Source organism: Quercus suber, unplaced genomic scaffold, assembly GCF_002906115.3.
Source record: "Quercus suber isolate HL8 unplaced genomic scaffold, Cork oak 2.0 scaffold_537, whole genome shotgun sequence".
NCBI classification, from domain to species: domain Eukaryota; kingdom Viridiplantae; phylum Streptophyta; class Magnoliopsida; order Fagales; family Fagaceae; genus Quercus; species Quercus suber.
In genome coordinates this window covers 179258-206076 of record NW_027069985.1, presented here as the reverse complement: position 1 = coordinate 206076, position 26819 = coordinate 179258, and the positions used below count along the sequence as shown (strand labels likewise).

At 38.1% G+C, this 26819-nt stretch overlaps 3 protein-coding genes across 3 annotated transcripts; 1 reads left to right on the top strand and 2 right to left on the bottom strand.

Moving 5' to 3' along the window:
- Window positions 1–3352: 3352 nt before the first annotated feature.
- On the bottom strand, window positions 3353–5149 carry LOC111994185 (UDP-glycosyltransferase 92A1). The gene has a single exon (XM_024026053.2). The coding sequence runs from the start codon at window positions 5007–5009 to the stop codon at window positions 3483–3485; it is 1527 nt and encodes a 508-aa protein (XP_023881821.2). The 5' UTR covers window positions 5010–5149; the 3' UTR covers window positions 3353–3482.
- Window positions 5150–8480: 3331 nt separating this feature from the next.
- Window positions 8481–9734, bottom strand: LOC111994169 (uncharacterized). Its single transcript, XM_024026026.1, has one exon. It carries the CDS (start codon window positions 9732–9734, stop codon window positions 8481–8483), a length of 1254 nt encoding a protein of 417 aa, XP_023881794.1.
- An 8119-nt stretch (window positions 9735–17853) lies between these two features.
- Window positions 17854–26587, top strand: LOC111994190 (small ribosomal subunit protein mS80 (rPPR6)). Its single transcript, XM_065764004.1, has 6 exons — window positions 17854–18666; window positions 23287–23350; window positions 23589–23696; window positions 23773–23807; window positions 24005–24594; window positions 24657–26587. Exons 1-6 carry the CDS (start codon window positions 17915–17917, stop codon window positions 26234–26236), a joined length of 3129 nt encoding a protein of 1042 aa, XP_065620076.1. The 5' UTR covers window positions 17854–17914; the 3' UTR covers window positions 26237–26587.
- The last annotated feature ends 232 nt before the right edge of the window (window positions 26588–26819 follow it).

Sequence of the window (26819 nt, the reverse complement as noted above, 5' to 3'; positions counted from 1 at the left end):
GTAACCCTATCTCTCCTGATACCAAAATCATTTACCTTCTTTCGAAAGCCGGACCAATGCAATTTGAGTCCTAAGGCAAAAACTTTAAATAGACCTTTTTATAATAAAGTATTAGTTAAATAATACTTATTTTATTAATCATTAATTTAGTTAATATTCTAGCTAGATCACAATTCATGTTTGTTGGAGTGCCATACTAAAACCACAAATATTATAGCAAATCTTCATGTAGCCTTGAAGTGGGGTTATGGGATTCAAAGACTTAGCATTATTCAATGATGCACTTCTAGCTAACCAAGCATGGAGGATGCTCCAAAATAAAAATTCTCTTCTCTATAGGGTGTTCAAACCGAAGTTCTTTCCCAATGGCTCATTCATGAAGGCATCGGACTCTCAAGGTAGTTCTTATGCGTGGCGAAGCATCTTAAAAGGAAGAGAAGTATTAAAAGAGGGTATGAGATGGAGGGTTGGTGATGGGTCCTCAATCAACATTTGGTCTGATCCGTGGCTGCCCTCTTTGTTCTTGCCATTCATTTCTTCTCCAATGGTGCCGGGTTGGGAAGAGGCAACAGTAGCCTCTCTATTGGATCATTCTAATCAGGGGTGGAAGCAAGACTCACTGAACTTGCTGTTCAGCCCAAGAGACAAGGAATTGATAAATTCCATTCCCTTGTGCAGCAAACCGGTGGAAGATGTTCTAATGTGGCCTTTCACTCCAACCGGGTCTTACACCATGAAATCTGGTTATAGATTTCTCTACAATTCAAGAAGCTTGGACAATGGAGACTATCAACCGGATGACAACAGCTTATGGAAGAAAGTGTGGGGAATGCAAGTCCAGCCCAAGGTCCGAAACTTTCTGTGGAGGGCCATTAGGAACTCCATTCCAAAAAAACAAAACCTTAGACGACGAAAAATTCTCACTGATGATGGATGTGATCACTGCCATGGTGAACCTGAGGATATGCTCCATGCACTTTGGACGTGCCCCTCCATTTCTCAGGTTTGGAATCAAAGTAGCATGTGGAACAACACTGGACCCAGCCCACGGTTCTCTTGTTTCAAAGATTTGGTGGAAAATATTATTGAAAGAGGGAAGGACTTGAACTCATTCGCTACAACTGTCTGGGCAATATGGTATAGGCGTAACAAGATGAGAACAAGTGGGAAACACGTTCCGGTGCAACAAGTGTGCGCTGAAGTGCAGAAGGCAAGATCACAGTTTATTTGAACCTGTCAACCCCGTCCTCATGAGCAGATGCCTCTCTCTGTTTCTTGGCCCATATGGAAGCCTCCACCGTGGCCAAAGCTTAAAGTGAATTTCGACGGAGCCGTGTTTAGGGAGATTCAGGGCGCCGGTGTGGAGTCATTGTCCGTGATGCAGAAGGAAAGGTATGGGCGTCTATGGCAGAGAGTTTTCCTCTTCCGTTCTCGGTTGTTGCAGTAGTGGTTTTAGATGCAAAAAAGGCCCTTCAGCTAGCCCATGATCTCGGGCTTCATTCAATCATATTGGAAGGCGATTCGAAGATTATTATTGATGGTCTGTTGAGCAGAAACTCTTCCTTGAACGAGTATGGTCACCTGCTGTGTGAAGCAAAAGAGGTGGCAGACCAGATGGATGGCGTGGAATTTTAGTTCGTACCAAGACAAGTAAACAAGTCAGCTCATAACATTGCTAGACATACGAGACATGTTAGCGAGTTAATGGTGTGGATGGAGGATATTCCTTCACACCTTATTTTTGTAATTCAAGCCAATTCGGCTATTCATCAATAAAATTACATTGTTCTTTCTTAAAAAAAATAAATAAATAAAAAATAAAATAAAAAAAGGAAGAAGAAGAAGAAGAAGAAGTAGTAGTAGTAGCCTTGGAGTAACTAATAAATTAGTTTGACTGTCAACGTCTCGGCTTTTGGCAGCAAATCACTTTGAAGATAAAGCTTGTGGAAGGTATTACAAGTTACAATAAGAAGATGGGAGATAGGGAAAATTCCCGACCTATCACAAGCTGACATGTCACACTACTAAGTCCACAAAATACGGCCAATTACAAAGCGCCGCGTATTGCTGCAAGTTTTGCTATCATTACTCAGAAACTAACAGAAATTCGCCAAATGTCATGCAAGAACCAATCATGCATCATCGCACGTGTAAGCGATGACATAATCAGCTTCGCACGTGTAAGCGATGACATAAGCGGACCAATCAAGCGCTGCCACGTGTCACCAATCAAGCTCCGCTACGTGTCACTTACCTACCCTTAAACTCTTATAAATAGAAGCCTTCCTAAGGCATTTGGAAGAGATCAGGGGATCTGAGATCTAGAGATTTAGAGGGAGGACACCAAACCATTTGAAGCACTCAGAAGTCCAGAAACTCTACCGGAACCAAGCTCTAAAGCCCCGAAGAACTTACACCACAAACCTTCAAATACGAAGAACATTCAAAGCAGAATCATCCAAACTACCTGCCTAGATCTCAAAGTTCACTGGAATCAAGCTCAAAAGCCTCCAGAAACCTCAACAAACCACAAATTGGTGAAGCTCAACGGATCTAAGCCTCTAAAGCCCCGAAGAACTTCCACCACAAACCTTCAAATACGAAAAACATTCAAATAAGAATCATCCAAATCATATTCCTATATCTCAAAGTTCACTAGAATCAAGCTCAAAAGCCTCCAGAAACCTCAACAAATCATAAATCAGCGAAGCTCTAAGGATTCAAGCCTCTAAAGCACCGAAGAACTTCCACCACAAACCTTCGAAGACAAAGAATGCACCAAGAACACGAAGAACGTGAAGAACAAAGGATTTCTAACAAGCTCATAGCCAGAGATTCATTGTAATTTCGTTTTAACAATCTTCGATCCATCCTTCAACCAAATTGAAGGATACTTTGTGTTCAAGTGAAAATCACATTACCTCGAATCCAATTAACAAATCTTTCAAGGAGATCGAATCAGAGGATAACTCTTTTGTAATCAATAGAGAATTGTACCACACATATATCCAATACAAATTCGCATTTGTGACACTATTTTACTTGTTTGACTTATTTCGAACCGAGAAATTTAGTCGTCCACAGGGAGGTTAGATATAAGTCAGGTTACATGCAATGAAAATCTTGTATGTCTTGATTATTTTGCAGACTATTCTTAGTGAATTTGATGAGACTATGCAATTACAATTGAACTATCACTTAAGTCTATTATTCAACAACAATAGCAAACATTGTATTAAAGTATAAAATACAGACTCAAATAAAATATTATAATCTTCCACCTTAATTTTATTGTCTCAAGAGAAAAACTGTTGTGCAATTTATCACCAGTCTTACAGCTGAGGCAATAAAAAATCTTAAATCAATATTATTCCAAAAACTAAATCAACCATATATCATCTGAACATGAGATTCACAGTTCGCAATGACAAAAAAGTTGGTGATGCTTATTCTATCAAGAACCAACCTAATTAATTTCCCATTTATTTTTGAACCTCAATTGACGCTGCTTGCTCTTGACTCTTGGAAAGAATGGTTCTCACAAAGTCATCCATTGCTTTAACAGAAGAACCCTTAATCTCTGTCTCATCAATTACCGCTGCCCTCAACTGCTTTTTAACCTCAACAGCCTTATTCCTCATATCCTTGCCTTTACCCTCTTTTTCAAAAACCAATTCAATGACCCTCTTCACCTCTTTCCCCACAATAATTCCTTGACTCCCTCTAGTCAACTCTACACTCACACCCATCTCCTCCATCAGCATCTTTGAGTTGTAAGCTTGCTCAGCCGCCATAGGCCATCCTAGAATAGGCACACCTTGGCTTAAGCTCTCCAACACAGAGTTCCATCCACAATGGCTTAGAAATGCTCCTGTGGATTTGTGTGACAGAATGTCCAATTGGGGTGCCCAGTTACGCACTAACAACCCTCGTTTGCTTTGCTTCATTCTTTCTTCAAACCCTTCTGGTAACCATTCATCTCTGAACTCACTTTTCATGTCGAAACCAATGGGTGGCCTTATGACCCAAATGAAAGATACTCCACTATCCTCCAACCCAATAGCTAATTCCATCATTTGGGACAAACCAATAGTGTTTTGCGAGCCAAAAGAAATGTAAAGAACCGAATCAGGACCTTGCAAATCAAGCCACTCAATGCATTTTTCAGTAGTGAGTCCTGGTCTTTTTCCAGCGTGTTGTTTAGAAAAAGAAAAACCTGAAGATAATGTATTCTTAAGTAACGCTGGAGGAATAAGAGGCCCAACAGACCAAACAGGAAGTCTGAGATACTTTCTCAGAAGATCGAACCCCAATGGTTCAATTTCCTCAACTGAGTTACACAACCAACCAATAGACCCACAAGATTGTGAAATCTGTGTCTGCATAAATCTAGACCACAAGTCCTTACTATCTGCATCTCTGATATATTGATGAAGTTGAGAGCGATGAAAACGGTAGCTTTCAGGGAACCCCGGGACTTTGAACTCATCAGAATCTGATGAGCGATGTGGTAGGTTGAGCCAAATAGAAACGTAAGCCAAGGTGCCATAGGCACCACCAGTGGTGAATGTAATATTCACGGTGTTTACACTCTTTGCAAGCTCTGTGGCCCACCCAAAGAACACGTCTGATATTATACAGAGTGGAGGTTTCCCTTCTTGGTGGATGATATCATTGACAAGGTGCAAGACAGGGTCCTTGAGACTGATTGATGCATGAAAGAGCTTTCCTATGTTGCCGAGAGACAAGTTCTCCGTGTTCTCAGAGTTGGGTGGTAAGTCATGGTCAGTGCTGTTGAATGGGAGCTCAGCAAATCTGATGTTGAACAGGGATTGTGAATTTGAGTCAGGTGAAATGGTGGAACGGAGGTATTGAATGTTGAGCTTGGTGCTGGCAATGGTGATGGTGAATCCAGTTCTTTGTTGGATCTGTCTTGCTAGTGCTAGGAATGGTATGAGATGGCCATGTGCCATCAATGGTAGCATCACAATATGATCACGAGGAACCATTTGTAATTGTAAGTTTTTTTTTTTACTCTGGATTTTTGTGTTGAAGGTTGTGAAGAAATTGTGATTGAACTAGTTGGAATGTGATGCAATTAAAGGGTACGGAATGATGAGCTGTTGGCACAGATCAATTCTATCTTGTATTCTTTATTTCTTTTGTTTTTTGAGAAGACTATCATTATTCTTATCCTCGCTTTTTGTATCACTTTTAATGAATACCCTTGTTTGCTCAAAAAGTTAGTTTAGAAAATATTATAATAATAATGATATCAATACTTTTTTTAAAAATTTTAATTATAAATATTTAATATTTTAATAACATTTTTTTTTTTTATAACAGTGATATTAAAATTTACTTAAAATAAATTAAGAGTATTTGTTAGTATTTTTTAATAATTAAATTTTTTTTTATTATTATTTTAAATTATTTTTTTAAGAACACGTGGTGGTGAGACTTGAGAGTCGTGAGCCTATCAAATTTGCAATTGAGTTTTGACATTTTGGTATTCGTGTCACCCTTTTCCAGGACTAGCGCCAAGTCAGTTTTTTCAAATTTCACTGCAATATATTACTGTTTTTTTTTTGGTCAAAAGGAATTATTATTAAAAGAAACTAGCCAGGACAAAGCCTGTTACAAACCACACCCATGCAGTCATTAGATACAAAGGAATCCAAACCCACAGGAGGGAAAGAGTGGATAATAAAATCTGGCTGTTGAGAGAGACCAAAAAAGGCTAATCTATCCGCACATTTATTCGCCTCACGGTATATATGCTTAACTCTAATCTGGGGAATTTGACTAGCCAAAAGCTTACAATCATCAAAAATAGGAGATATAACCGAATTGCAATAGGAGGGATTACTAAGGGCATCAACCAAAGCCTTAGCATCAAGCTCCACAATCACCGCAGGAAGATTCATTTGACGACAAAGGAGCAGACCATCTCGGAGTGCCCAGGCTTCAGCAGTAAAACTATTTATCTTGCCCAATTTCCTTGAGAATCCTGTCACCCAGTTGCCCCTTTCATCTCTTATCAAACCTCCCCCTGCTGCCGTACCCAAAGTAGCATTTGAAGAAGCATCCGTGTTCAGCTTAAGCCAGCCCAAGTCCGGCTTCTCCCATCTGACCTGCCTCAGAATCAAGCGGTTATTACGAACAGGTTTCGACGCACAAAGGAAAAACTCTGAAGCTTGCGAGGAAATGGTCTTGAAAAGGTATGGATTAACTCCCCTGTTCGTAAAGACAGCTTGGTTTCGATGTTTCCAGATCAACCAGATAGCAAAGAAGAATAAGATGTTCCAAGGAATACCTGTTGCATTTTGAGAGGACTTGAGATTAGCATTTGCTATCAGCCAATCTCTAACTCCCTGGGAAAAGAAATTGGGTTGAAGGCAATGGGTTCCCAACTTGAGCCAAAGCGGTTTAATCATCTTGCAATCCCGGAGGGCGTGAGTGATAGATTCAGTCTCCAAATGACAAACCGGGCAGGTGGTATCAAGCTGGATCCCCCTATTGGCTAGACAATCCTTGACACAAATGCTATGATGCATACATTTCCAAATAAACAAATGAATCCTAGGTAAAACAGGTAACTTCCAAATCCAAGCACCTGAGAAGGTTTCATCATCTATTAAGTTCGTGGCAAGTAAATAGGCACTCTTCATATCAAATCCCCCTTTAGGGGAAAATTTCCAAGCCACCTTATCACTACATCTAGCTATAAGCGGAGTGGGGACAGCCAAAATATCAGACTTCACATCAGTGGGGAGATCAAAAGGAATTGCAGCCCAATTCCAACCATTTGAAGACAGGACATTTTTTACCTGCAAGTTGGAAAAATCTTGAGGAAGAGGGCCTTGGATGCGAGATCTAATGGGACCATGATTCAACCAGCAGTCCGTCCAGAAGTTAAGGCTGCTTTCATTACCCGGAATCCACTTAACTCCTCTTTTGAAAGTATCCTCACCTACTTTGATACCTCTCCATATAGGGGAGCTAGGGAGATTAGCACCATTCCTCGAATTTACTCTCAGCCTATTACAGTACTTGTACTTGAGCACTTTGGCCCAAGGGGCATTATTCTCAGTGTACAGTCTCCAATTAAGCTTGGCCAGCAGCGCCGTATTTCTACCTCTAGCAGATTGCAGCCCTAGACTTCCTGCCTCCTTGGGCTTTGTGACCTCCTTCCAATTAACCCAATGCATTTTCCTAGCTTGGTCTGTTGATCCCCAAAGGAAGCTTCTATTAACTCTGTCAATACCGTTAAGGATTTTACTTGGGAGAGCCACGTATTGCATAGCATAATTAGGAACAGTCGAGGAAGAGGCGTGAATGAGAACTAACCGACCAGCCATAGAGAGAAGGTTAGCTTTCCAGCCAGCAAGCTTTCTCTTAACTCTGTCAAGAACAAAGCCAAAATCATGCTTACGATCCCCTGGGTGTTTTAACGGAAACCCTAAATAGTGACCAAGATTAGGGGTTGATCTGAAACCGAGGATGCCAGATAGAGTATTTCTTATGCCAGGATCCACATTGGGAGAAAAAAACACGCGAGACTTAGCTTCACTCACACTCTGCCCAGATCTTAAACAAAACTCTTGGAGAACATCATTGATGGCATGACAATTTTCCGGATCAGCTCTAGCAAATAGAACAAGGTCATCCGCGAAAAAAAGATGCGAAAAAGAGGGACCGCTCCTAGAAGCTTTCACCGGGGACCAAAGCTTAATAGCACACTTCTCCTCAATAAGGTGACCCAAGAACTCCATGCAAAGAATAAAAAGATACGGGGACAGGGGATCGCCTTGCCTAATGCCTCTAGAGGGGTGGAAGGATTCAAGGCAGCCACCATTAAAGAGCAGGGAAGTAGACACCGAGGAAACACAGCTCATGACAAGCTCAATGAGGTTATCAGGAAAATTGAATTTGAGAAGCATCTCTCGGATAAAACTCCACTCAATCTTGTCATAGGCCTTTTCTAGATCAATCTTGATGGCCATATAACCTTTCCTACCCTTGGCTCTCCCTATAGTGTGGATTAGCTCTTGGACTATAACGACATTATCAGCTCCTCTTCTGCCCGGGACAAAAGCCGCTTGATAGGGAGAGACAAGATTCTCCAAGTGCGGTCTAAGCCGAGCAACAATTACCTTAGAGATAATTTTATAAACCGAGTTGCAAAGACTTATAGGTCTGTAATTACCAATAATTTCTGGGCCTTGGATTTTAGGAATCAGGGTAATAAGAGTTTTATTGAGATAGGCAGGAACCTTTCTAGTAGCAAAGACTCTCATAATCTCTTCCTTCACAGAATCACCAACCAACAGCCAAAAACGTTGGAAAAACCCTGCATGAAGCCCATCCGGACCGGGGGCCTTATAAGGTTTCATGGACCAAAGAGCATCCTTAATTTCCTTGGGGGTGACCAAGGCGCCAATGGAATTCTTGTCCTCATCCGAGAGATGCACTTTCCACTACACATCATGATTTGGGGACCGATAGGCTTCCACATGAGACGTGGTATATAAGGAAATGAAACCCCTCCTAAAATGCTCCATGACATCTCTTTCCTCTGTAATCCAAATCCCCCTCTCATCTTTGACTGAGGCAATATTATTTCTTTTCCTCCTCGCAAGGGCAGACACATGATAAAAGGAAGTGTTGCGGTCCCCCTGAATCATCCAGTTAATCCTGGACTTCAACATCCATAAATCCCTCTCTTGATCAAGGACTGCCTCAAGCTCTTGATGCAGCTGGCTCTCAAGATTAATAAGAAAGGTACACGGCTGACTGGACAAAGCTTTTTGGGCGCCATAAATTCTGGCCATAATTCGCTTCTTCTTCTGATGAATGTTCCCAAAGTGGTCCCTGTTCCAAATAACTGCCTCCCTGGAGAAATTTTCAATGGACTCATCCAAGTTCCTACTATTGCCCCATGCATGAGAGACAATATTGGGAAACGACAAATCTGACAGCCAGAATTCTTGGAATCTGAAAGGCCTAATGAGATTCATTGCTTTGGGAGGGAAGGCTTCCATGAGAACCGGACAGTGATCAGAATGACAACGAGGAAGATGAGTAACTTTAGCATCAGGGTAGAGAACACACCACTCCGGGTTCATGAAAAATCTATCAATCCTTTCCAAAATGAGATTATTAATGTCTCTCTTATTTGTCCAGGTAAACCTTGGACCAGAAAAGCCCATGTCCACCATGCTACACCAATCTAGACACTCTTTAAAGGCTAGAGACCGGTTAATGCTAACTCCCCTGCCTCCAAATTTATCCTCATCAATCAACGGTTCATTGAAATCACCCGCCATAATCCACGGTTTATTATGCAATTCAGCAACCTTAGAGAGATTACTCCATAAAATACTTCTTTCCTCAGTCCTAGGACTAGCATAAATAGCAGACAAAACCCAAGAGAGATTTGAGGCACGTACCTTTACTTCTACATGGATCTCTTGCTCTGTTTTTGCAAGTGCTTCAACTTCCACAATATCATCATTCCACAGAAGCCAAAGACCACCAGAAAGCCCAATTGTATCAGTATGGATAGCCCCACCAAACGGTAGCCTATCTGTGACTTCTTTGGCTCTACGACCCCCCAATTTAGTTTCCATAACAACAAGAACGGCTGGGTCATACCTTCGAGTTAAATCATGAATGTAGCTCTGAAAGGAAGGCTTCAAAGCCCCCCTGCTATTCCAAATTAGAATATTCATAACGAGGGGAGGGGAAAAAGGAGAAAAAAGATCAAACGGTAGGAGGAGCTCCATCCCCTTCCTCCGAAGCCATACGCTCATCTCCCACATCCTCATATTCGGAACCTTCTCTAGAGACAGGATCAGCTTGAACTCCAACAACCTCCGCTCCATTACCCACACAGTTAAAAGATTGCTGCCCATCGCTGCAATTTGGGTCAGATTGCCGATCACTGGGAAAGTGGACCACAATGCTTTTATCTTGCTGAGGAGACCCACTCTTAGCTGATGCCCCAAACTCAAAAGAAGATTCGGCGGAGTGGCTAAGCACAGCAGAAATAGGAGAAGCATTTACGGTAGAGAGAGTATTAAGAAAAACAGAGGAAAGCTTCCATTGATGGGTAGCGGCTGACTTCAGGTCAGACTTAGAACGAATGTTCCTGGCTAGGGATTTTTTTCCTTTAACAGATGAGGGGGTTCTAATATGAGGTTGGGCTGAAGGGCCAGGCTCAGAAGACTCACTGGGAATCAAATTTCTCTTTAAAGGGCCCAATTTGGAACTACCCACCTGGTTCATGGAAGAAGTCTCCCTCAGACCTTGGGCCTTGGACGGCCAGCCCACTTCACCCTTTCTCACATGGTCCCCGTAACCATTTATAGTACCAACACGAGACGCGCGCTGAGTGAACACAGGACCACTTGGTGACGTGCCCATCTGTTCCGAGAATTTAGGAGGTGGGCGAGGCGCAGAATTTCGCACAGGTATAGCAGTACCTTCCGTACCGAGGCTGGATTTTGTCCCCTTGCGACCATTGAACCTCCTCTTCACTACCATCCACGGCCCGTACGCTCCCTCCGTTTCTACTACCTCACACACAATAGGTGTGGCATCACCGGACGGAACCTGCTGGGAAGCATGCTCTTCGCGTGGGATGTCGTCTCTACCAGCCTGCATTTCCTTCGGTGATCCCGTCTGCTCTTCTCCCTTTCGAATGGTGAAAGGACAAGCTTCCACTCTATGACCTAGTCTACCACATGAAAAACATAGATTGTGAAGACCCTCATAGCTCACTGGTTGTTCAAAACGACCGATAAGGATTGTGTTCACCAAAGGTTTATTAATATCAATCTGAATGCATAATCTCGCATACTTGCCACGGGCCTCTAGAGCCGTGTGAGAATCAATCCTAAGGACCTTACCAACTGATTCACCAATCTGTTTAAGCACCTCAGTCTCATAGAGCTCAAAAGGGAGCTCGCAGAGACGAACCCAGACTGCGATAAGAGAGACATTCGCCGTCGACGGTTTAAAGAACGGTTCCCATGGCCTAATGGAGAGGAAGTGACCTCCTATAAACCATGGACCCCCCATTAACACGGCTTCCAGGTCTTCCTTGGAGAAGAACCTGACCAGAAAAAACCCATACCCAAGATCCACACAGTCCATCCTACCCGTCGGCCTCCACAGGTGGGTTAGTTTGGTACGCATGTAAGAGAGACTAACTGTTCTTCCAACAAGCTTAACAATAATGGCCTTTGACCAAGTACCCCTAAGGCGTTGCTTAGTTTCCTTCGTCAGCTGGACTGAAACCCATCCTTCACGAAGTTTGCCTATCCCTGTTTCACTATCACCGTCAGACTCCTCATCCTCATCCATGAGGTTATCAAACTCAAAGGCTTTTACATACGCTCCTGGTATTACGCCCACTAACTTGTCCTTGAAAGAGACTCCGGTGAAGGAGTCTTGCCATTGATGCTCTGACGGAGAGAACTCCTCTCTGAGACCCTCACTGAACTCAGCATGATGACCATCCTTGACCTTCTTGTTGCTCCGAGCCAACTCTGCTTCTTCCTCTATAGAGAGCGTTCGTGGACTTTAACTTATGTGACTGAAAATATTGAAAATAATATTGTTAATGGGTGCTTTTAAGATATTGGTTAATAATTAATTTAAAATTTTTTTTATAAAAATAAAAAAAATAATTAATATTTTAATAATTTTTTTATTTCATAAAATTAGTATCAAAATTTTTTTAAAATAAATTATTAATAAATATTTTAAGAGCACTCATTAACGTGACTCGTAATCAAAATATTAATACATCAGTTTTTTATGAATGAAAATATTAAGTTTTTTGAGAGTCGTGGAGGACGTTTGTTAGGTTGACAAAAACATTGTTAAATAATGTGTGGTCTAGAACTATTTTTAGAGACCCGTACCAACTTAAAATTAATGCGTCATGTGATGCCATGTGACATTTATGAGCTTTTCTTTTCTTCCTTAAAAATTTATCCGAGGAGAATGACATCTATGTGACATATCACTCTCTCATAAAATGAAAGGTAGGATGATATATTCAAAATATATGAATCACTAATAACGCATATAACTTACCTTTAAGAAGAAATGTTGGGATACTTTTCCTTTTTCTTTTAATCAATTAAATAAATGTTTATTAATACATTTAGTTCATGTTTTCAAATAGTTCGTAATCTTTCAAATATTTCAATTTACTCCTAAAATTTTTAAGCATGTGTAAAAGAAAATGTTCATGCCATCAACTGATGGATGGTAAAGTATGATGTGACAAACAAAATCACCAAAATTAAATATTTATACTAACATGGAGCTCTAGTGACAATCTATATCTATATATATTATATATATAAAAGATGAGACGTAGAATTTAATATTGTTATACTCATTTTAAACCACATTATCAGCCACGACATACTTTTTATAAAAAAATAAAGTTCCTATATGATTTTTCTATTTTTTATATAAAATAATCAAATATAGTTCATGAACAAACCTGTTAATAAACTTCATTGCTACTCAACATGTTACTATTCATTTATTTTAAATGCAAATATTTGACTATCAGCTATCCAAATTGATTTCAACTTTTCATTTTTTTTCTTTCTAATTTCAAGTGATTGTTAAAATTGAATAATTCATTATCTTTTTAATAAATATATTCACATGTTTGACTATTCATTATAAATATTACTATTCATTAAATGCAAATGTTTAACTATATTAAGCTACTCAAATTGATTTCAACTTTTTGTTTTCTTCTTTCTAATTTTAAATAATTGTTAAAATTGAATATTTAAACTTTTCGTTTTCCTATTCTAAAATAATAAATAAATAAAAATAAAAACTCTTCTTCTCTTTTTCCAATCTTTCCCCTTCCTCTTTGTCTTTTTATCTCCCTACTACTCTTTACTAACCATTAAATTTCCTTCATCATTTCCTATTTCTTGTATGTTGACTCTTCTTCTCCCCATCTTATTTTGTATAAATTTGATATCATTTATTCCATTTAATCCATATTTTTTCCACATAAAAACGGTAACTCTCTCTCTCTCTCTCCCTCTCTCTCTCTCTCTCTCTCGATTTTTTTTTTCTTACAACTCTAATTTAGGTTGATGGTTTTTTTTTATTTAATTTTTTTCGTGTTGTATTTTTTAAATTTCTCATCACAAATCACTCTTATAACTTTGGTTGAATTTTGGTTTGGGTTGATATGTAGTTTTTTTTTTTTTAAATAGAAATTTGAGTTTATATCAAAATTATATATATATATATATATAGACATATATGGCTACAAATTTGAATGTGTCTACCAATGGATTTCCACTAAACAAAAATGTATTCACAATGTTTTTAGCTTCATATACTTCTTTGGTATTGTGAATTTGAGAAAGAGAAAAGGGTTGGCAAAGGATGTATGGTCTTTCATAATCCCCTATGTTTTGAAGAAAGTGGAGGGCCCATTAGTTTCCCTTCTACTGGAATTTTGTATAGAAAGCATTTTGCTATAAGTTCCTTGACTTTTTGTTATTTTATAATGAAATGGGACTAAAAGTTTTCCTTTGCCTGACTAAACAACCAGAGACAGATATACAAATACTTTTGGAGAAGGCTGATATGGCTCTTAAAAAGTACAAGATATATATGGTTGTAGCAAAGGAGCTTTTAACTCACAAAGACGAGGCTGTAGTTGTTACAAGCAATTGAAAGATATCAATTTTCCGTTACAAGACTCAGATTGGTGATGAAATATTGTGAGGGAGGCAACGAGCGATCTCCGATGAGGCCAGTGGCAAGCAACAAGCGATCTCCGATGAGGCCAGTGGCAAGCGACGAGTGATCTCCGATGAAGGTAGTGGCGAGCGACGAGGAGGAGGGGCAAGCAAGCCAAGTGGTGACAACGATCTGGACTAGACCGATCTCCAACGACGAGCGAGCTGTGAGCGACGTGACCGATCTGATCTCTATGACTCCGTCTATTGGCAGTTGGCTGGAGCCTGAGGCGTTGCTTGCTCTTTCTTTACTCTTTAGGTTTGTTTTAGGCCTTCAGGGATTTTTGATTTAGAAGTGATATTTGATTTGATTTGCTCTGCAGCTCTGTATTGGTTTTTTTTTTTTTTTGAGAATTCGTGGGTTTGCTACTTTGTAATCCGTTGGGCTTGCTAAGTTGCCGTGGGCTTATCTCTGTTACAAATTTTTTTTTCCAAATTTTAGTTCAAAATTTTTTTTTTTGGGCTTTCTTCTTTTTTTTTCTTTTTTTTTTTTTTGCTTGAAAGTAGAACAAATATATATATATATATATATATATATATATATATATATATATATATATATATATATATATATATATATATATTTAATTTGAGGGTATTCCTAATTCTGTGATTGAGGGTGTTTCTAATACATAGCAAATATAAAAAATTTTGTAAAAAAAAATTTTTCAAGGTTTTTTTTTTTTTTTTTTTTTTTTAGGTCAAGGTGTTCCTGGAAACACCCTGAATTGTACGTGGCATTGCCACTGGATGTGGCAAACTAGGTCTCGATGAAAAAGACCGTTTTAGGCTAAGTACAAGATCTAATTACATCAATATGACCCTCGGCTTCGGGCCCAGACTAGTCGACCAAAGAGTGCGAAGCAAATTAGTAGCCCTGCTCAACAAGAAGAAGACAATTTGCAAAATGACACTCATTTTTCGACAAATAACTTGACCGTGATGAAGGAGACGGTTGGTTACCAACGACATCAGTGTGGTAAAAAAATCAGTGATGGTTATTCAATTGAATGTCACAAGTACTGAAATGGCAAAAGTTCAATATTTGGTTCTGACAAATGTCTTAAAGTGGGTGTTTCTTTGTGGAATAAAATTTCCTTTGTTTCACTCTATGCTCCTATACAGGGATCCACCAAATTGCAAAAAATCACACATAAAATAATATAATCACACCGCCAGTAACAGTGCACTCTCAGATGGTGTAATGCAATTTGCAGTTTTATAATAAGAAAACTACACAAACCGCATAAACCGCACTACACCCTCTCTATATATTAATATATTTATTTATTTTTAATATTAAATATATTATTAATAGTTTAATAACCCTAGTTTAAAAAAAAAAAAGTTTGATAACCTTAGTAAGTGTTGACTAGGAAATCCAACCCAAAATAAATAAAAACTAGCTCCAATGTTTANTTTATAATAAGAAAACTACACAAACCGCATAAACCGCACTACACCCTCTCTATATATTAATATATTTATTTATTTTTAATATTAAATATATTATTAATAGTTTAATAACCCTAGTTTAAAAAAAAAAAAAGTTTGATAACCTTAGTAAGTGTTGACTAGGAAATCCAACCCAAAATAAATAAAAACTAGCTCAATAGTTTAAAACTTTGCCCAAAACAAAGGGAAAACTTAGTTTTGATTGGATAGGAAAACCCAAAATTTGAAAAATGTATCAACTTCAAACCGTATCTTATACACTGCACCGCACATTTGACCCAAAAATGAGGTGCAGTGCGGTTATGATTTTGGCAAAATTCTAAACTGCACCACAAAGTGCAGTGCTAAAAATAGCCTAAAACTGCATCGCACTGCACCGCAAACACCCCTACTCCTATGCAATAAAAATCCTCCTTTTTTTTTTCTTCGATATGAAAGGAAAAATCTCAATTTTGGACTCCCTTGGCTTCTCTCTCTCCATGTGAGAGGAAAGAAACAAAAGGAAAGTATGTGGGTTCTAATTAACTCAAAAGAAAAAGTATCTTGTCATTGAACAAGAGATATAAGATACAAACCTCGCCTACACCAAAAACCGATTGATGTTATGACCTGATGATAAAAATTAATCATCATGAACTAAACGTAAAAGGGTGGAGGCTACCAATATTTTCATTTTCCTTTCATACTTCTCCTTACCCATACACCTTCATCTTTTGCAAGAACACCTTTTTTTTTTTTAATATTAATACAATAGTTTTAACATATGACATCCACTCATGATAATTGCCATCTATCATCAACTAAAACACCAATTAATTTGTGTGTAGACAAAAATTGAATCTCAAATTTCTTATTCAACGACAAAAAATTCTTATCCCTGAAATAATTGAAATCCAATGCAAAACCACCTCTTTAATCAGCTCAAATACCTGCATTTAATGCTCTTCTCCCTTGTGCCTGCTCACTTCATATAATAAAACCAACCATATCCACTTGTACGTGAGTCCACATCCATCAACTTTTTGTTTTTATTTTTTCTTTAAGTTGGAAAAGAGCTATCCATCAACCATAATTTCAAGCTTTTAATGTCTTAACGTGGGTGTTCACTGTTCACATCACATGTATGTCCCATTTTAGAAAAAGATCAGATTATTTCAAATGCTAAATTGTTAATCCAGATCGTGGAAAACATGGGCCGGGTATGGAGTTGGAGCAAATTTCACAGCCCAGCCCATGAGATAAGAGGGTTTTGAGATCTGGGTGCGTGTTATGATGTAAGCCCAGAGGATGATGATCTTGAGAACAAGAAAGTGCAGTCAATCTGGGCTCGTCGCGGTGGATTGGACATTAAACTCAAACAGCCCATTTAAGCAAAAAACACACAGTTCCATCATTGATGGGGTGTTTAGTAGAGTAAATTGAGAATGTTTGTTTGTAGTTTTTTGAAATATGTGTAAGTGAAAATATGTATAATGTTTAAAATGTGAAAATGTGAATTTGATCTCACTCACCAAACAGGCGTACACTTCCACAAAAATGACCTTTGAGAGGAAAAATTATAAGATCCACATGATGGATAAGTGATGTGGTTCATTATTCTACTAAAAAACTTTCACCTGTTTAAAATTGTTAGTTAAAAAAAAATTTTAAATAGAAATTAATTACTGACTCAACAATTTTAAATAAGTGAAAATTTTTTAGTAGAATGATTTGGTAGAGGCTCTCTCCTATTTAAAACTCTCCCATTTTAATATAGATGAAGAACACGTGGCAGATAAACAATCTAAAGGCTAAAAATATGCCATGTCATTCTCTCAATTTTTTTTATTTTTTTATTTTGTCTCTTTTTCGCGTCAGCACTCCCATGGTCTGAGCATCAGAGGTGTTCAGTTCAAAACATGCTGGAAATTTTTTGTTGCAGATTGGTTGCGTGCGACTGCGAGGGACACACCCAAGAAACTGTGGCAGTTGGGACTGATGTGGCGGTGAGTGTTGTGGCTAAAGCGTTGACGCCGTCGAGGTTAGCTAGGTCCGACAGTGGCACACGAAACGGAGGTCCTCCGATGAGCTTGCGGTAGAGCGCAACTAGATAAGTTGGGCCGTTTGGTTCGACGGCAGGGGCAGAGGCTGGGTGTTTTTTTTAATGTGGGTTTGGTTTCTCTAGATTTGCGAATATGGGTAGAATGAATATGGGTTGATAGTGCTTTTTTTAATTTTTATAGATGGTGGTTTTGGAGAATTGGATCAGATTTGATGTGAGTTTCAGGCATGAGAATTCACAGATAAATCCCACCATCAATAAAAGTTCATGTGTTTCAATCGACGGAAAGGCAAGTCCTCCTGCGCCTTTGCCATCTCCAATGGCTCCATCCTGTTTGCTCAAAGTCGTTGTTGTTGTTGCAACAGTGGTGGGTTTGCAAGGAGATTGCTGAAAGGTGCGGGCAATTAATAATAAAAAATATATTTTGTAACGTGTTTTATTTTTTACCGTTAGATTTGTTACTTGCCACGTGTTCCCCATCTGTATTAAAATGGGAGGAAACATGAGAGTTTTCCTTTTAAACGGGAAATAAGCTTTTCCGTGCTTGATTTGTAGGGTAAAGTGTAAACACTGATACTACTTGTACATCTTTCCTAGAGAGAGAGAGAGAGAGAGGATGTGGAGGTCGGTGGTGGTGGCAAGAGCTGCTGTGTCGTCCAGACAAGGTGGAGCAGTATGGAGGAGGTTCTATGCAACTCAAAACCCGAAACACAAGGTACCTGCTTCTTCTTCTTCTAAAGCTCAAACACAAACCGAGTCTGAATTTCCAGTTTTCTCAACAAATTGGGGTTTTCCCAAAAGATTATTTATTTGCCAAAACCCCAGGTTCTACTCTCAGACCTCAACAAACACCACTGATTCTGAGGAGTCCTCAGTGGGTTTTGTTGAAAATGGTGATACCCAGTTGGAGAATTCTGAGATTCATGGGGTTTCTGAGCAAGGTTTTGTTGGTATTGATGAAAATAGGGATACCCAGTTGGATAGTTTTATCCCTAGGAATTGGGCTGAGATTTTAGGGGTCTCGGACCAATCTGGTGATGCCCAGTTTGATAGTTTTGCCACTGGGGAGGAAAATGGGGATGAAGAGGAGGAGGTTTATGAGATTAATGTGGAGCAGTTGGAGAATGTGTTGTCTTTATTGCAGAGTAGTGTTGATGGGTCTTTAGAGTCAGCTCTTGATGACATGGGTTTGACTCTACATGAGGAGTTTGTGGTGAAAGTTCTGGAAACCCCACTTTATATTATTATTTTAAATTATTTTTTTAAGAACACGTGGTGGTTAGACTTGAGAGTCGTGAGCCTATCAAATTTGCAATTGAGTTTTGACATTTTGGTATTCGTGTCACCCTTTTCCAGGACTAGCACCAAGTGAGTTTTTTCAAATTTCACTGCAATATATTACTGTTGAGAACTTTAACTTATGTGACTGAAAATATTGAAAATAATACGGTTGATAAGTGTTCTTAAGGTATTGGTTAATAATTAATTTAAAGAAATTTTTTATAAAAAATAAAAAAAAATTAATATTTTGACAATTTTTTTATTTCATAAAATTGGTATCAAAACTTTTCTAAAATAAATTATTGATGAGTATTTTAAGAGCACTCGTTAGCGTGACCCATAATCAAAATATTAATACACCAGTTTTTTATGAATGAAAATATTAAGTTTTTTGAGAGTCGTGGAGGACGTTTGTTATGTTGGCAAAAAAATTGTTAAATAATGTGTGGTCTAGAACTATTTTTACAGACCCGTACCAACTTAAAATTAATGTGTCATGTGATGTCATGTGACATTTATGAGCTTTTCTTTTCTTCCATAAAAATTTATCCGAGGAGAATGACATCTATGTGACATGTCACTCTCTCATAAAATGACAGGTAAGATGATATATTCAAAATATATGAATCACTAATAATGCATATAACTTACCTTTAAGAAGAAATGTTGGGATACTTTTCCTTTTTCTTTTAATCAATTAAATAAATGTTTATTTATACATTTAGTTCATGTGTTCAAATAGTTCATAATCTTTCAAATATTTCAATTTACTCCTAAAATTTTTAAGCATGTGTAAAAGAAAATGTTCATGCCATCAACTGATGGATGGTAAAGTATGATGTGACAAACAAAATCACCAAAAGTAAATATTTATACTAACATGGAGCCCTAGTGACAATCTATATATGTATATATTATATATATAAAAGATGAGGAGTAGAATTTAATATTGTTATATTCATTTTAAACCACCTTATCAGCCACGACATACTTTTTATAAAAAAATAAAGTTCCTATATGATTTTTTTATTTTTTTATATAAAATAATCAAATATAGTTTGTTTGTTAAAAAATAAAGTTCCTATATGATTTTTCTATTTTTTATATAAAATAATCAAATATAGTTCATGAACAAACCTATTAATAAACTTCATTGCTACTCAACATGTTACTATTTATTTATTTTAAATGCAAATATTTGACTATCAGCTACCCAAATTGATTTCAACTTTTCATTTTTTTTCTTTCTAATTTCAAGTGATTGTTAAAATTGAATAATTCATTATCTTTTTAATAAATATATTCACATGTTTGACTATTCATTATAAATATTACTATTCATTAAATGCAAATGTTTAACTACTCACAAAGACGAGGCCGTAGTTGTTACAAGCAATTGAAAGATATCAATTTCCTTTACAAGACTCAAATTGGTGATGAAATACTGTGAGGGAGGCAACGAGCGATCTCCGATGAGGCCAATGGCAAGCAACGAGCGATCTCGATGAGGCCAGTGGCAAGCGACGAGTGATCTTCGATGAAGGTAGTGGCGAACGACGAGGAGGAGGGGCAAGCGAGCCAAGCGGTGACGACGATCTGGACTAGACCGATCTCCAATGACGAGCGAGCTGCGAGCGACGTGACCGATTCGATCTCTGTGACTCTGTCTATTGGCAGTTGGCTGGAGCCTGAGGCGTTGCTTGCTCTTTCTTTACTCTTTAGGTTTGTTTTAGGCCTTAGGGATTTTTGATTTAGAAGTGATTTCTGATTTGATTTGCTCTACAGCTCTGTATTGGTTTTTTTTTTTTTTTTTTTTAGAATCCGTGGGTTTGCTACTTTGTAATCTGTTGGGCTTGCTAAGTTGCCGTGGGCTTATCTCTGTTACAATTTTTTTTTTTCCAAATTTTAGTTCAAAAATTTTTTTTTTTGGCTTTCTTCTTTTTATTTTTTTTTTTTTTGCTTGAAAGTAGAACAAATATATATATATATATATATATTTAATTTGAGGGTATTCCTAATTCTGTGATTGAGGGTGTTTCTAATACAGAGCAAATATAAAAAATTTTGTAAAAAATTTTTTTTTTAAGTTTTTTTTTTTTTTTTTTCAGGTCAGGGTGTTCCTAAAAACACCCTGAATTGTACGTGGCGTTGCCACTGGATGTGGCAAACTAGGTCATGATGAAAAAGACCGTTTTAGGCTAAGTACAAGATCTAATTACATCAATATGACCCTCGGCTTCGGTCCCAGACTAGTCGACCAAAGAGTGCGAAGCAAATTAGTAGCCCTGCTCAACAAGAAGAAGACAATTTGCAAAATGACACTCATTTTTCGACAAATAACTTGACCGTGATGAAGGAGACGGTTGGTTACCAACGACATCAGTGTGGTAAAAAAATTGGTGATGGTTATTCAATTGAATGTCACAAGTACTGAAATGGCAAAAGTTCAATATTTGGTTCTGACAAATGTCTTAAAGTGGGTGTTTCTTTGTGGAATAAAATTTCCTTTGTTTCACTCTATGCTCCTATACAGGGATCCACCAAATTGCAAAAATCACACATAAAATAGTATAATCACACCGCCAGTAACAGTGCACTCTCATATGGTGCAATGCAATTTGTAATTTTATAATAAGAAAACCACACAAACCGCATAAACCGCACTACACCCTCTCTATATATTAATATATTTATTTATTTTTAATATTAAATATATTATTAATAGTTTAATAACCCTAGTTTTCAAAAAAAAAAAAAATAGTTTGATAACCTTAGTAAGTGTTGACTAGGAAATCCAACCCAAAATAAATAAAAACTAGCTCAATAGTTTAAAACTTTGCCCAAAACAAAGGGAAAACTTAGTTTTGATTGGATAGAAAAACCCAAAATTTGAAAAATGTATCAACTTCAAACTGTATCTTATACACTGCACCGCACATGTGACCCAAAAATGAGGTGCAGTGCGGTTATGATTTTGGCAAAACTATAAACTGCACCGCAAAGTGCAGTGCTAAAAATGGCCTAAAACTGCACCGCACTGCACCGCGAACACCCCTACTCCTATGCAATAAAAATCCTCCTTTTTTTTTTCTTCAATATGAAAGGAAAAATCTCAATTTTGGACTCCCTTGGCTTCTCTCTCTCCATGTGAGAGGAAAGAGACAAAAGGAAAGTATGTGAGTTCTAATTAACTCAAAAGAAAAAGTATCTTATCATTGAACAAGAGATATAAGATACAAATCTCGCCTACACCAAAAACTGATTGATGTTATGACCTAATGATAAAAATTAATCATCATGAACTAAACGTAAAAGGGTGGAGGCTACCAATATTTTCATTTTCCTTTCATACTTCTCCTTACCCATACACCTTCATCTTTTGCAAGAACACCTTTTTTTCTTTTTTTCTTTTTTTCTTTTTTTTTTTTAATATTAATACAATAGTTTTAACATATGACATTCACTCATGATAATTGCCATTTATCATCAACCAAAACACCAATTAATTTGTGTGTAGACGAAAATCGAACCTCAAATTTCTTATTCAACGACAAAAAATTCTTATCCCTGAAATAATTGAAATCCAATGCAAAACCACCTCTTTAATCGGCTCAAATACCTGCATTTAATGCTCTTCTCCCTTGTGCCTGCTCACTTCATATAATAAAACCAACCATATCCACTTGTACGTGAGTCCACATCCATCAACTTTTTGTTTTTTTTTTTTTTCTTTAAGTTGGAAAAGAGCTATCCATCAACCATAATTTCAAGCTTTTAATGTCTTAACGTGGGTGTTCACTGTTCACATCACATGTATGTCCCATTTTAGAAGAAGATCAGATTATTTCAAATGCTAAATTGTTAATCCAGATCGTGGAAAACATGGGCCGGGTATGGAGTTGGAGCAAATTTCACAGCCCAGCCCATGAGATAAGAGGGTTTTGAGATCTGGGTGCGTGTTATGATGTAAGCCCAGAGGATGATGATCTTGAGAACAAGAAAGTGCAGTCAATATGGGCTCGTCGCGGTGGATCGGACATTAAACTCAAACAGCCCATTTAAGCAAAAAACACAGTTCCATCATTGATGGGGTGTTTAGTAGAGTAAATTGAGAATGTTTGTTTGTAATTTTTTGAAATATGTGTAAATGAAAATATGTATAATGTTGTTTAAAATGTGAAAATGTGAATTTGATCTCACTCACCAAAGAGGCGTACACTTCCTCAGAAATGACTTTTGGGACGAGAAATTATAAGATTCACATGGTAAACAAGTGATGTGGTCCACTATTTTATTAAAAAACTTTCACATGCCTTAAATTGTTAGTTAAAATTTTTTTTAAAACAGAAATTAATTATTGCCTTAAATTGTTAGTTAAAATTTTTTTAAAACAGAAATTAATTATTAACTCAACAATTTTAAATAAGTAGAAGTCTTTTAGTAGAATGATAGACCATATCACTTATTCACAAAAAAAAACTCTATAACGTCTACTTTGGAAGAGGCTCTTCTCCCGTTTAAAACTTTTCCATTTTAATATAGACGAAGAACACGTGGCAGATAAACAATCTAATGGCTGAAAATATGCCATGTCATTCTCTCAATTTTTTTTATTTTTTAATTTTGTCTCTTTTTCCTGTCAGCACTCTCATGGTCTGAGCATCGGAGGTGTTCAGTTCAAAACATGCTGGAAATTTTTTGTTGCAGATTGGTTGCGTGCGACTGCGAGGGACACACCCAAGAAACTGTGGCAGTTGGGACTGATGTGGCGGTGAGTGTTGTGGCTAGAGCGTTGACGCCGTCGAGGCTAGCTAGGTCCAGCAGCGGCACACGAAACGGAGGTCCTCCGATGAGCTTGCGGTAGAGCGCAACTAGATAAGTTGGGCCGTTTGGTTCGACGGCAGGGGCAGAGGCTGGGTGTTTTTTTTAACGTGGGTTTGGTTTCTCTAGATTTACGAATATTGGTAGAATGAATATGGGTTGATAGTGCTTTTTTTTTATTTTTATAGATGGTGGTTTTGGAGAATTGGATCAGATTTGATGTGAGTTTCAAGCATGAGAATTCACAGATAAATCCCACCATCAATAAAAGTTCATGTGTTTCAATCGACGGAAAGGCAAGTCCTGCGCCTTTGCCATCTCCAATGGCTCCATCCTGTTTGCTCAAAGTCGTTGTTGTTGTTGTTGCATCAGTGGTGGGTTTGCAAGGAGATTGCTGAAAGGTGCGGGTAATTAATAATAAAAAATATATTTTGTAACGTGTTTTATTTTCTACCGTTAGATTTGTTATTTGCCACGTGTCCCCCATCTGTATTAAAATGGGAGGAAACATGAGGGTTTTTCTTTTAAACGGGAAATAAGCTTTTCCGTGCTTGATTTGTAGGGTAAAGTGTAAACACTGATACTACTTGTACATCTTTCCCAGAGAGAGAGAGAGAGAGAGGATGTGGAGGTCGGTGGTGGTGGCAAGAGCTGCTGTGTCGTCCAGACAAGGTGAAGCAGTATGGAGGAGGTTCTATGCAACTCAAAACCCGAAACACAAGGTACCTGCTTCTTCTTCTTCTAAAGCTCAAACACAAACCGAGTCTGAATTTCCTGTTTTCTCAACAAATTGGGGTTTTCCCAAAAGATTATTTATTTGCCAAAACCCCAGGTTCTACTCTCAGACCTCAACAAACACCACTGATTCTGAGGAGTCCTCAGTGGGTTTTGTTGAAAATGGTGATACCCAGTTGGAGAATTCTGAGATTCATGGGGTTTCTGAGCAAGGTTTAGTTGGTATTGATGAAAATAGGGATACCCAGTTGGATAGTTTTATCCCTAGGAATTGGGCTGAGATTTTAGGGGTCTCGGACCAATCTGGTGATGCCCAGTTTGATAGTTTTGCCACTGGGGAGGAAAATGGGGATGAAGAGGAGGAGGTTTATGAGATTAATGTGGAGCAGTTGGAGAATGTGTTGTCTTTATTGCAGAGTAGTGTTGATGGGTCTTTAGAGTCAGCTCTTGATGACATGGGTTTGACTCTACATGAGGAGTTTGTGGTGAAAGTTCTGGAAACCCCACTTGTTTTGGGTGAGAATTTTCCTCAGTGGGTTTTGTTGAAAATGGTGATACCCAGTTGGAGAATTCTGAGATTCATGGGGTTTCTGAGCAAGGTTTAGTTGGTATTGATGAAAATAGGGATACCCAGTTGGATAGTTTTATCCCTAGGAATTGGGCTGAGATTTTAGGGGTCTCGGACCAATCTGGTGATGCCCAGTTTGATAGTTTTGCCACTGGGGAGGAAAATGGGGATGAAGAGGAGGAGGTTTATGAGATTAATGTGGAGCAGTTGGAGAATGTGTTGTCTTTATTGCAGAGTAGTGTTGATGGGTCTTTAGAGTCAGCTCTTGATGACATGGGTTTGACTCTACATGAGGAGTTTGTGGTGAAAGTTCTGGAAACCCCACTTGTTTTGGGTGAGAATTTGATTAGGTTTTTCAAGTGGGGTTTAAAGAAGAAATCTGAGTTTAAGGTGACTACCTGTGTGGTGGATGCGCTTGTGCGGGCAATTTCTCGTGAACTTAAGAAGAAAGATGCATATGCTTTGTGGGATTTGATTAAGGAGATAGGTGAGAAAGAGAATGGTGTGTTGAATGTGGAGATTCTCAATCAGTTGATAGCTTTGTTATCGAAATTGGGAAAAGGGAAGGCGAGTTTGGAGGTATTTAACAAGTTTGGGGATTTTGGGTGTGTCCCAAATGTTGATACGTATTATTTCACGATTGAAGCACTATGTAGGCGATCAATGTTTGGCTGGGCTTGGTCTGTTTGTGAAAAGATGCTTGATGAGGGAAGTGTGCCTGAGAATGAGAAAGAGGGTAAGATCATTTCTTGGCTTTGTAAGGGGAGGAAGGCTAAGGATGCCCATTCAGTATATCTGTTTGCAAAGGAGAAGAACCAAATTACTCCTCAATCTTCTGTTAATTTTTTGATCAGTTCACTCTGTAGAGAGGATGAAACTGTGAAATTGGCTTTGGAGATGTTGGATGATTTTTCAGGAGAAGCACGGAAATATGCAATTAAGCCGTTTTCTACTGTCATTCATGGTTTATGTAGGATGAAAGATGTCGATGGGGCAAAACAGTTGCTTTCTAAGATGATCGCAGAGGGTCCGCCCCCTGGAAATGCAGTTTTCAATTCAGTTATCAGTGGATATTCCAAGGCCGGGGATCTGGGAGAAGCTATACAGATTAAGAAGCTGATGGAGAGTAGAGGATTGAAACCGGATGTGTACACTTATACTGTCATCATGAGTGGTTACACAAATGGTGGTCAGATGGAGGAGGCTTGTAAACTCTTGTCAGAAGCAAAAAAGAAGCATTCTAAACTGACCCCTGTGACTTACCATACACTCATTCGTGGGTATTGTAAACTTGAAGAGTTTGACAAGGCTTTGAAGTTGTTGGCTGAGATGAAGGATTTTGATGTTCAACCTAATGTTGATGAGTACAATAAGTTGATCCAATCTCTTTGTCTAAAGGCTTTAGATTGGGAAACAGCTGAGAAGCTGCTAGAGGAAATGAAAGGGAAAGGATTGCACCTCAATGGGATCACAAAGGGTCTCATAAGAGCAGTCAAAGAGATGGAAGAGGAGGAGCTAGTGCTGGGTTCATAAGTGTGGAGGGCCGGGGGCCTAAATTGTTTAGCTGGTTGTAGGAAGTAGACGTGATACAAAGACACTGATGGGCCAGTTTTGTAGACTTCAACCCCCCCTCCTCTTTTCAATGACATAAAGAGTGAAGCCTTGTGAATGACTTCTTTGAAGGATTGCATTATATAGTCCTTCACATCAGTCAGATTGACAGAGAAGCTTCATTTATTTTTCTTTCTCTATTATTTTGCGTCAGTTTTTCACTTACATTCTGTTAAGCAGCTGTCTTAGCCAAGTGAGGGATATGCATTCTACAGACTGTAGAAACAATGGTTTTGGTTGCAGCAATGCAAATGTCAAGTTTTGTTTAATTTATCATGTGATCTTGTTTTTTGTTACTAGGATATCTTGACTTGCTTAAATTTAATTAGTTCATCCAACATTCCTCTACTTGACCTTTACATGCACTTCTTTTTACCTTCTTTATTTATTTTATTGTTACTATAAAATTTTAACCTGTTTTATCTTGAGATGTTAGTTCATCCTTTAGACATTTCATGTTTCACCATCTATTACCTTTTTTGTTTTTATTGCTTTTCTATTGGAT